Raw genomic sequence first — 12,500 nt, forward strand, 5'->3', positions numbered from 1 at the left:
CCCGTCGCCTCTCATCATCGTAATACTGGCCACTCTGAAAATAGGTCCTTATTAATTAGCTTTCAGTATAATAAATCTTTTATGACTAATGCACATATTATTCTTCAAACTGCTGTCAGCTGCAGTGAAGTACAAGTCTGTTGTATATTGCACATGCAAAATAAATGAGAGCAAAATTATTCAATTTCTTTCAAAAATGTGCTTATTTGTTGGCATTTAAAATTTTGTATTCTCTTCATGCATTTCTTTTTTCCAGATGCAAAGCAAGTATATGAAATTTTATATAGTCATACAGTATTTCCAATATCTAAATCAATAAAAAGCCAGTCACACATACATAAACACAGAATAACACACACACACACACACACACACACACACACAAAAGCACAACAAATTACTATCAACAACACTGAGGTAATCAGAGCATAAAGTTTCAAGAATACTTGGATGAAAAAGGAAAACAAAGTATAGAAAAAGATCAGAAAAAACAAGCATGCAGCATGTACACTTACAGCAAAAAGTTGAAAACAAAGCTTCTTTTCATATGAGATGTGCATTTTTCCTACAGCTAATCATACAATTGTCATTGTATTGCTATTGTCCTCATCATTTAAAAGTGAAGACATAAATCCTACTTTAACTATTGTTTATCATTTCAGTGTATTTATTACTTTCATTGTCATTACAGAATCAAAATGTGTGCTGGTTAATCCAATAAGTATTCCTTTCCATGGAACATTTAATCTTTCAATTCTCAGTATTTTTGGATCTTATCTTTCTTGTGGCTAAGGAGTTTCTGTAGACATGTGGTCAACAGATGCTGAGGCACAGTAGTGGATGTTTTGGTATTCTCAGGCATGGTTGAACTAAACAGGCAAACTAAAAGTGGTGGCATGTGAGGAGGCAGGGACTAAGCCCAGTGTCAGTTGACCAGATGTCCATGGGTGTACCCTAGAAGGATTTTAAATATATTCCCAAATTTCACTAATAACAGTAACCATGGTCCCTTAGTTTCTGTATATCTCCTGTATTATTTGCCACAAGCACAGACATGAAGACAAACATGTACATCCAAAGAAAAGTAGTGCTCCTAAACCTAATGGGAAAAAAGTAGATCACAATTTTTCAAAAGTAAAAAGGTCACACACATCAAAAGAGAATCACAAGAAATACCAGGAAGCATATATACACAAATATAAATAAAGAAGGTTAAGAAGCATGCACAAGGAGGTTGAGAAATGGATGAGTTTACTTCTACTTTTGAAAGGAAATAGAAGGTCAACGTGCTGGTTCAAACCTGTACCGTGACTGTGGTGTTTGAGCTGCCAAGGCTAACATTGTCAGGGTCATGAAGAGCAAAGCTTATCTTCCTTTCTCCTGTGAATCCCGCTGTTGGAAATGGTATGTTTTAGTGGTGATTACCTATAACTGTTCCTCTACACTTATAAAGTCATAGTTTACATGTTACACACCCATTCACTCTCACTGCTTTTGGATGTCTCTTATTCTTATAGCTTTTGTAATTATATCTAAAAGTTCTACTCCATTTGTTTCAAACTGAAGAGCAAAGAAAGTCAGGGATCATGTCATATTTAAGAAAGATTTTTTTGGGGGCAATTAACCCCTATGACCAGGATGATGTGAACATAGGAAAATTTGGCTGAAGGCCAGGGGTGAGGTAACTTAACATCAGGAGACTTTCAGCTGATGGCCAAGGTGAATGACTCAGCAAAAGTGCACAAGGTGCTCTTGGAGGGTGATTAGACTCAGTGAGCATTTAGAAAGGGGCTTTTGCATTATTTCCATCAATAAAAAAAGAGTGTAAAGGAAGAGCACTGGCTCCGGAGAGGATGATATTTTCATGCTCAGGATGCATGACAAAAAATTTAATATTATGAAAAAGAAGAAGAAAAAAAAAAAAAGTTACTTATTGTAATTACTATTGCACTGAACTACCTAGAGATGATATGGACTCTGTACTAGAAAAACAGTCTAATACCATCTTGACAAAGCAAATTAAATGGCAAATACATTGGAGAATGGCAAAAAAGGTAAAACACTTATGCAGAAAAAGAAAAAATAACATTGCAAAGGGGAAGCATGGAGTCTTGTCACCGCACAAAAGTGTTCTGTGCACCAGGCTTACAAACCATACACCTGCTCAAGTATGACTAATGCCTGTATTCTGGGTCACATGTGGGCAGTGAAGCATCTGGATCCAAGGGATTAGCTCACTGGTGCCATGGTAAATGCACTGTCCACTCTGGCTTACTTTCACTGATTTACATATATATATATATGTCTCCCAAGGAATCAATTATTATGTCTACCTAATCTCACCCCTTTATGCCTCACCCCAGTTGCCTCCTAGACTGTTTCCCCCCCCCCCCCCCAACACCCACTCAAGTTTTTGCCTAAATGACTCCAATATTGCTTTGATTATAGCTTAAAAGTGCCCAAAGAATGACTGTAAGGTCTCAATAAAAATAATAATACATAAAAAAGATTTTCCTTTTAAAAATTCAAGCAATTGGTTGAACAGATAAGGTCAGGCAGGCCTTACATAATGTTTCTGGTGCCATATGTGTCAACAAAACTAATAAATCAAAATGACATTGGACAGTGCATTTATACATGCACCCATAGTGCCAAAAGGATAATGAAAAAAGTATCCTATAATTGATATAGAACATGATACCACTTTTCTTCAAAATGCTCATAAAAGTGCTTTTTCTGCCTGGAGATCTGACCTTCAAATCTGGAATGCTGTTATTAATATGTAATTATGAATATACTATGAGATTTCTGTTCTCTAGAGACATATTTTCTCATACTATTTGTTCAAGAGTGGATGACAGGTATGATGCATTGTAAAGTAATAATTCCAGAAAAAACAAACAAACAAGCCATCTCCTATTCCAGGCCTTTTACAGCTCTTATAAAATAACAAAGAAAAACAAGAAAATTTCAGGGAGAACTTTTTTATACATAAAATAAACTCCTTGATCTTAAATTTTATTTTGTTTGGTCGCTGTAAGACACAGCATTTCTAAATGACTACCTGGAAAGAGAGAAAATTCTTTATCCAAGAATAAAATGACGATACATTAATATGGATTTTGCACTTGTTGTCTTGCTTATGACTCATTTTGTTCTAAATCCTTTATCTATGTTCTTATCAGCAATGTCTCTGGAGATACTAAACATCCTAAAGCCTTAACTTTAAATAAGGTTAATGCATAAACGTACGTGGATGACTGTCCCCAATGCTTTGGAGGCTCTGTGCAGATGCGTGTGAATAGCCCATGGAGGAGAGGGCCATGGACCACCTTCTGTTGGGGTCCTTCCCACCTCCAAGACCAATACCCGGTCCTCCCCAGCCAGGTCTCTCTCCACGCACTGACATCCTGTAACTAGGTTGAAAGGTTCTGATTGATCTAGTTGTTTCAAATGGAAGACCTCTATATAAGAAAATGAACAAGTTGAGCAGAAAAACTCTTGAATTATTATGAACTTACATTAAGTTACAGTAACATCAAGTGGGCTGGTTTCAGTTACTATCAGTTATACAAGGTACTACTATAGAGTTAATAAGTCAACCTCTCCATCATTTTTTTCATGAAAGTCATCTACTGCATAACCTATATACTAATCACTTTTGTAAACACTAATTGAATAGAGAATCAAAATCCCAGGTAATCTATATATCATAGGTAGAATTTAAAACTGCATCACTGTGTCAAGAATAGGATATAATATACTCTAATCATGGAATATTATTGACTTGCCACTAATACACTGACTGAATAACTGTGCATATATGAATGACTTTAATAAAAATATATATTCACCTTGCAGATTTGGGCAACCCAGTGTAGGTTTCCCTCAAGAATGCTGTGATCTCCAGTAGCAGCTGCACAGCCACCATTTTCAGAGCTGTTGGACATTCTGCACCTCCAGAATTGACACTGACTGTTCAAGGAATTGCAATAGAGTTTTAATAATCAAATCATGTTGCATAATGCCACTGTAGAGACTATCTTATGGAGGCTTTCAATTTACATCCTGTTCTTTCTTTCTCATAAGGGTAATGCAGATGAAATGTCATCAGCCAGACTTATCAAAATAGTATTCTAAAGGTTATCTTGACCCAAGGAGACCACTATACATAATGGTACTGGTTTTCCAATGGTTATAGGGTGCGAGTGTGGTACTGGACTTATGGTGGGGATAAGCCTTTATTCTTTTATAAGGCAGTATAAACTCTTTGTCTCAGTAGGATAAGGGTGTAAATATTCAGATCTGTGGTCTGGGCTAGGTCAGCAGGGTCAAGAGAGGCCAGGGAGCTTGTGTGGCATGACCATGACTGTGAGTAGACACACAAAATTTACTAGAAAGGATAACTGCTTACAGGAAGTGATTAAACCTCATAATGACCAGTACTGAATCCCATGTGACATGAGCAATGTGATACTGACAAGGGATGTCAATTGGTATCTAAAAGAGAGACAACATACTCACAAGAAGATGAGAATTCATCTTTCTAAGTAAGTAATCTCTATCAAAACTATTAAGTTATTTCTTGTATTTATGATAGCCTTTGAAATAATCTTTGATATAGATTAACTCTTGATAAACTGTAGTTGCAAATAAAATTGGAGGTATCATTCTTATCATATAACACTAAGCCCACTCCAAGGAGAGTAGAATAATAAATCAGTTATCCAGTGCCTTGTGTGAACTTATTTGGTATATTATCATTTCTGCTAAGGGAGAATTAAGACTGGTCATAAGTAGTACAGTAGTATACTCATAAGAGTGCTAGATAATAGAAATATGTTATTAACAAGTACAAAAAATATAAGTAATTGAACTAATGATTATTCATGCCTATATGCTTTATTATTCTTTTTTATCAGAAGGAAAGATCATTGGTGACTATATATTATATTATTTTTCCAGCTGATAATTTCTCTATACAATTTATCAGTACCAAAATGAGGCACACGAGAACCTAAAATCTTGATTTCCCATCAGGATCAAAGACAAGTAAACAATCAACATTTCACACACTTTCATAAATATCTGCCAAACAGAACCCCTGCTACATAATGAAAAGTTTTATCAAAAAGATGATACAACCATTTACAAATCCTCTTAACCGCACCTTCGTCCAGAAAGTCCTCTTCTTCATCGTTGGCCCTCAGAGCGCGGCGAGTCTCTGCGTCAGTGACAGGTGCCACCACTTCTTCTACTGTAGGACCTGACTCCTCTAGGATCTCTTCCAAACGTGTTCCTAATGCCTGTCAGGAAAAAGATCACAAAATTAACCTGATATAATATGTTTTATTTGTACCAAGAAAAGAAGTTATTGCAAGATGTTCCACTTTTGCACATTACAAATAAAATGACAATCAACTACCATAACATCCCTAGTATCTATATAATATATTCACATATAAAAAAATAACAATTATTTCTTACCACTGGCTATTCGTTTTTTTTTCTGATAATAATTTCACATTTTTAGTCTTCATATATTAATTAACTTTCTATTATTTTCTTTGGCTTTTGTACAAATGGCTACCAGTATAATTTTAATTTTTGCTGTACATATTCTTATAGTTTCCTTAAAACTAATATCTAAATATTGGACATCCTGTTAGTAATATATCAGCATTAGCTAGTGTGTGCAAGACAGTGTTAGATCCTATCTCTATAACATAATATAATACTACTACATTACACTACTGCATTTACAAAGAAAAAAAAAGAAAAAAAAAAAAAAAAAAAAAAAAAAAAAAAAAAAAATTAAAATGACATGATAATGAAATCATTATTCTCTTACTTCAGCCCACTGGTAAAACATCCTCCCTGCTGCCCTCTGCAAAATATGTGTCCGTCGTGCTCCTGAAGGAGGGGTCCTGGCAAGAGGACCCGATGGTCTATACATGGGAAGGGACATCTTCATCCATGCTGGCCAAGCCCCGCGATTACAGCGATGCACAAAGTGGCACACCTCCATCAGGAATGCTGCACGGGCTACTACTGGAGCACTTGGCTAGGGAAAGTAAGGAATGAAAAATGTATAGCAAAAAGTTTTCATATCAATAATTTGTAAATTAATTTCACCCAGCTAAGGGAATCAATAGTTTCCTTTGCAGTTCTCACTGTTTCTCTTAAATACAAAGAAGCATGTATGGGAACAATTAGTGTATTGGGTGACATATATAATGGATTTAGATGAAAATCTTTACTTGCATTAAGTGAAAAAGTACAATAATATTGTTATTGTATCTTCATACTAAAATTCTATTTCAGTTAAACCTAATTAAATCAGATAGTTTGAATTCACTTCTACCAACCAAATCCAAAACAGCAGCAATCAACTGTGGGTCTGGAACAGTTCCTGGCTGGCACGTCTCAAGTAGGAAACTGAACCTCATCATTCCGTTCTGCACAAACTTTACAGGAACTAATTTTCTCTCCCTTACTAATACGACGCTGGCTTCCCTCACACCCCCCTCAAGATCAAGGCTGTTTCTTCTGCTAGGATCTGTGATAGAAAGGACACATATGTGTAATATTAGATAAAATATACACGAAGTATATGTGTATGTTTGGATGAAACTATTTACTTAGATCTCTATCTTACACAGTAGCTAAATACATAAAATCATTAAATAAATATATAAACATGTCTGTGACTATATAAAAAAAAAAAAAAAAAAAAAAAATCAATAGTCATGTAATCTGAATATCAAAGCCATGGTTCCTTTATTACCTTTATAGTAATAGCTAATGGCTAATGCATAAGAAACAGACTTTCTGGAGCAATAACTGAAATAACTGAAAGCACATAAATTACCAGGAGTCTCATCATAACTGCAGTCCCTTTTCCTGCTCCTTTTGCCAAATCCAATTCTCCCAATGTGGTCCTCAACTGTTCTCCTTGCTTGCATTAATTTCATACTCATTGGGCTGTTTGAAAAGAAAAGAAAAGAAAAGAAAAAAATTAAAATGATACATAAGACTATATGTAAGTATAGAAAACATGTACATTAACACATGAACATGCAATTACTTATTACATACCCTGCTCCTGGCTTGGTGACTAGCCTTGGCCGAGCGAGGCCATGGGACAGGCCATGGGAAATACTGTGTGTCATACCATGGGACAGTCTCCTTGACAGGGCAGGAGGCAGCTCAAACGGGTCACCAGGAAATGGACTATCCCCCTCCATACTGCGACCTCGGAGCCAATTCACTTGCAAATACGGAAAAAATACAATTACATTCTGTACTGGTAACTACAAATATTATGAAAATCTCACATAAGTAATGACTTTATGGCTATCATTCATTTAAATGATCATATTGTCACCAGTGCTAATATTGTGTTAACTAACCTAACTTGGAAACACGTCTGCCTTTGGGGTGAGCATTGGGTGCAAGATGATCGTGCTCTGGTTGTCGGGTCATCATCATTGGGTGATGGCGGCGACGTAATGTTGATGCGGGACTTTGGCCGCCCGGAGAATCCTGTTTTAAAGTAATATCAAGGGGTAAGAATATTTGTCCATTTCATAAAAGCAAGTTTGGATTTGCTTTGTAAAAAAGTGTATATATATAAATTTTTAAAATTTATATTATAATATATATTAATATATTTATATATTGTATTTATTTGATTAAAATATTGAATATATTGATATATATATATATTATTATATTATATATATATATATATATATATATATAATTTTGGGTATATATAAAATTATATATATTTGTATATATATATTATATATTATAATATATAATAATTTATATTTTATATTATATATATATATAATAATATATTATATATATTATATAATATATATTTTAAAATATATATATATATATATAATTTATATATATATATATATATATATAATAATATATATATATAATATATATATATATTATATATATATATATATATATATATATTAGTATATGATATATACTATAATATATATAATATATATATATATATATATATATATAATATATATATATCATATATATATATTAATTATTATATTATATAATATCATATATAAATATATATATCATATATATATATATGATATATATATATATAATACATACATACATAATACATACTACATAACATTACATACATACATACATACATACATACATACATACATACATACATATGTATATGTATATGTATATGTATATGTGTATATTTATATATATATATATATATATATATATATATATATATATATATATATATATATATATATATATATATATATATATATATATATATATTTTTTTTTTTTTTTTTTTTTTTTTTTTTTGTATATATATATATATGAATGGATGACCAATTTACACATGAAGAAAAAACTATAAATTTCACTTATCTATAAAATACTGTGTCTTTCAACATAACGCACTCACAGAAATGAAAAATTCACACATCATACAGATCACACAATCTCCCTCATAAAGAATTCTCCAAAGCTTGTATAAATTTTCTGCTTACCTCTTGCTGATCATCGTAAACACTGCCAACCGACGGTGCTTTCTTAATGACTGAGGTGATTGTTGCTGCTGACTTCTTTTTGAAGAGACCCTTTTTGGTTTTAATGACATCGCTCCCTTCATCTACCAGTGTTGATGGGGAGTCACGGCATGTATCATCCTCCACAGTAACACGTCTGAATATTTCATCATTATTGTCATTGTTGTTATCATTTATTACTATTGTTATCATTATAATCATCATTAGTATCATTCTTATTATCATTATATCATCATTATCATTTTCATTCCTCAGTTCATGTACTTAAGTGTCAAAAACTAAAAAATGAAGTCATATAGATCACTGTGGCAAGCAAGGCAGACACACACACACACACACACACACACACACACATTTAGACCTCACCGAACAACTCTTGTTGTCTGTATCTTCTGAGCTTGCTTGTGAGGACGATCAGCGGAATCAATAAGACCCGAGAGAGCGACCCTTCTAAACACCCCTCCATGTCCCTCCTGGATGTAGCCAACAAGTTGCCGAACATCACAGTAAACAGCCTAAGCCATGGTATAAATAAAATAATATTATACAGATGTGATTCTGAATGTAATATAATGCACTTTAATAATAAAATGTAATAGAAAAAACTTCAGTAACTGGAGGTAATGTAATACATAATAACATATAATAAATTAAATAATAGGCAAATAATGAATAATAATCCAAGTATGAAAAACTAAATCTGAACATATAAGACCTATCAGATGTAAGAAAAATGTACAAAAGTTTACCCAATCTTCTGGCATTACAATAAAAAAAATTCATAATAAAAAGGCATACAAGCGAAGTGGGAAATCATTTAAGTTTTGCAAATTAAAATACTTATTTAGTAGTAACTCCTATCTGCACAAAGGTATATGAATACTGCATCCAAAAAAATCTCAGTTCTCTCCATAAAGTTTCGCTATATTAATGTATTTACCATATTCTCTGGATTCTTCAGTTCCTTGCTAGACTTGACAAACCGAGAAACGAGGGCCTTAAATACTGAAGCAACAAGCTGCCCCTCAATGCCCCTAGAACCTGCTCCACCAAGGGATGACCCAAAGTTGGTTGCATAGCCTCCTTGTTGGTTATCAACTGTTTTCCCTGAACCAGTTCTCTTTTGGCCTGAGGAGAGATTAGGATGTGACTGCTACATTTGCAATTTACTGGGTGAAATAAAAATATAATGCTACACTTAAACTTTTGTGTATTTTCTTTTAATAATCTTTATCTCAAATGTCTTCATTCATAATATAAGACTATAAAGGTAAGTCAAATAATAAGTATCAGTTATACAGAAGGCTCAACAATAATTTAAAAGTAATGGCAACAGCTAACACAGACTTACTCATAGGTGAGAGTAGTGACCCAGGATCAACACAAAATCCAAGGAATGCGTGAAAGAATTCCAGGATCTCTGGCATTGGTCTTGTCTTCACATACACTCTGAGGAACCTTCTGAAAGCACTCTGGTCATGACGACAAAGACGCCCTAATAAAGCCTGTCCTGTATGGCGTAAAAAGTCAGCTGGTGGTCCACGATGGCCTTCATTGCACCCATGTTGACATCCTAGATGACGGTAGATTCTGTGGATATTGCAAGCTTAGTAACTTGTAGAAGCAACGGTATTAGTATTAATTTACCTTATGACAAAACTATTTTACTATTTTGAAATGTTTTCCTACAATACTGACCCATTAAGAGTATGGTAAAAGATATATTAGAATAGTGAAATGATTACGATAAAAGATGATGAATATTTTCAGAAGCTGCTACTTTGTCTCCATGGGTCCCTTCTAGGAGTAAAATCTCTTTATAGACTCCCAGATAGGAGTGATGGGCTTAACCATTATGCAGTTAAGTTATATGGCAATCTCTTCATGAATGTGAGTTGTGGTGCAGCTGTCTCTGCAGAGTTTTATCAGCCTTTATTGCAGCTGTGCTGTGACCCCCAAACTGCCCAGGCCAGGGGTGTAGAAATTTCATATACTCCTAGATAAGAGCTAAGGTCCTAAAGATTTATGCAGGAAAAGTTTCATGGATGCCTGTTTAAACAATACAGCAATCATTAACTTAACCTCACATCCTATTAAATGTTCTACCTGATGATGGTATCCATAAAAACAAAATGTGGGTTCTGCTCCTTCTCCTTCTGCACCTTGACTTCCTCCTCACTCTGGTCATCATCTTTATCAATCTTCTCAAAGCGCTTGGTTGTCTTCAAAAGGCCAAGGTCCAAAAGAAAGTCCAGAAGATGCAACAGGATCTCACACACACGGAGAGAGCACACGTGGGCATCTCGTTGAGACACTGAATGTGCTGCCTGCAAGGATGTCAGGAATAGGATTACTCTTTGGGCATAATATCATTCAACAGCACATCAGTACACTTTTCATAAAAAAAAATCAATTCTGTCATGTTTTTTCACAATATTGTGCAATTTAGAGAAGTGTATATAATAATACTTTAAAAGAAAAAGAATAGAAAAAAATAAGGTCAAATTTATCAAGTCAACTTAATAATAATTGTATAGAAAATTAAAAAATACTAAATGTTGTTCCCATAAGTGCCTATCATTTATATTCTTTGAAGAATAATTAATCCACTGGCAATGGGAGCCATGATATCATGTCATGACTAATAATCATAGTCAACAGGTGATGTCTCATTAAGTCATCAGCCTGTCATCCTGGATGATAGTACTCATCCTCACTAAACTTTTCCCAATATTTTTCCTGTTATTATTGGATCAAGAAAGAAATCATGTCCTTTTTGCTTTTAAGCTTTTTCATCATGATTACTTTTCTTTAAACATTTCCTCATCATTTAATCAATCAAATATTGTGCAAAATATTCTGACATCAAACACCTTACTTTCAATTTCATACACATAAAACAAAAAAGTTTCACACCAGCAAAAACTTGCTCTCCTAAAAAGGGGAGCAATAAGCTTGTATCTTGGTAGTATAAAAATCACAACTATACCTTCAGTAAAACTTGTAGATTAATATGCCCATCCCGTGTAATGTAGTGTGTAGAGCCTGGTGCTTCAACAGTTTCTTCATGGGAGTACTGGATATTGGAATCCGTCTGGGAGCGTGACAAGGGAGGCCGTTGGTAGATGATCTGACCCTCGACACTCCCGCTCTGTGAACCCTAGTGGAGAAATGTAGTTATTCAGTTATGGTTCAAATAATATTGGATAATAATTAAGTCAAGAAACAGGAAGACCTTGTAAGACATACTATTACTTATCTCTCTACTCTCTTAATTCATAAAATGAGAAGTACTGTTTAACATTCTTACACATAAATGAATAAGAAAATCCAAGTCAATATTGAAATATTTGCATATTGCACTGTACAGGCATACAAATGATGTGAAATTCAAACATCACCTGGTCACGCCAGCCATGTTCACTTGGAGATGGAGTGTGCTGAGTGACTGTGATAATGGGGTGAGTTGTGCCAATCATTTGTGGAAAGCCTCGTCTGTCTGGCCTGCCCTCACCAACGTACCTGTGTCGATAATAAGAAGCTGTGTTGAAAGTCTGGCGATAAAAAAGAAAGGAGAACGGATATATATACACCATTGCACTGCTACTGGTATATATATATATATATATATATATATATATATATATATATATATATATATATATATATATATATATATATATATATATATATATATATACAGACAGACATACATGTGTAGTCTATAATATGTATAAAATACAATGTCTAACTGGAAAATTTTAGATATCAGGCTTTTTTTTATAATTTTAAATGAAAAGAATGACTCATTGTATATACTGTAAGCATATGCAAATGCATACATATAAATCATTCAAATAGTTAATCAGGATGCATGTAAATAAATACATTT

At 33.6% G+C, this 12,500-nt stretch overlaps 1 protein-coding gene across 1 annotated transcript in view; it reads right to left on the minus strand.

Moving 5' to 3' along the window:
- Window positions 1-12,500, minus strand: part of LOC119576043 (protein unc-80 homolog) — an 87,819-nt gene that overhangs the window by 33,434 nt on the left and 41,885 nt on the right. The window contains exons 14-30 of the mRNA XM_037923568.1: window positions 12,010-12,130; window positions 11,598-11,768; window positions 10,715-10,935; window positions 9,960-10,198; window positions 9,549-9,736; window positions 8,975-9,123; window positions 8,570-8,744; window positions 7,413-7,545; window positions 7,099-7,270; window positions 6,872-6,984; window positions 6,369-6,559; window positions 5,852-6,064; window positions 5,171-5,306; window positions 3,855-3,975; window positions 3,253-3,416; window positions 1,307-1,392; window positions 1-34 (exon numbers count right to left, since the gene is read on the minus strand). The exon at window positions 1-34 is cut by the window's left edge and continues 111 nt beyond it. Of these exons, the coding sequence (XP_037779496.1) occupies window positions 1-34; window positions 1,307-1,392; window positions 3,253-3,416; window positions 3,855-3,975; window positions 5,171-5,306; window positions 5,852-6,064; window positions 6,369-6,559; window positions 6,872-6,984; window positions 7,099-7,270; window positions 7,413-7,545; window positions 8,570-8,744; window positions 8,975-9,123; window positions 9,549-9,736; window positions 9,960-10,198; window positions 10,715-10,935; window positions 11,598-11,768; window positions 12,010-12,130 (2,627 nt within the window). The remainder of the gene's footprint in view (window positions 35-1,306; window positions 1,393-3,252; window positions 3,417-3,854; window positions 3,976-5,170; window positions 5,307-5,851; window positions 6,065-6,368; window positions 6,560-6,871; window positions 6,985-7,098; window positions 7,271-7,412; window positions 7,546-8,569; window positions 8,745-8,974; window positions 9,124-9,548; window positions 9,737-9,959; window positions 10,199-10,714; window positions 10,936-11,597; window positions 11,769-12,009; window positions 12,131-12,500) is intronic.

Source organism: Penaeus monodon, chromosome 8 (assembly GCF_015228065.2).
Source record: "Penaeus monodon isolate SGIC_2016 chromosome 8, NSTDA_Pmon_1, whole genome shotgun sequence".
In the NCBI taxonomy this organism is placed as follows: domain Eukaryota; kingdom Metazoa; phylum Arthropoda; class Malacostraca; order Decapoda; family Penaeidae; genus Penaeus; species Penaeus monodon.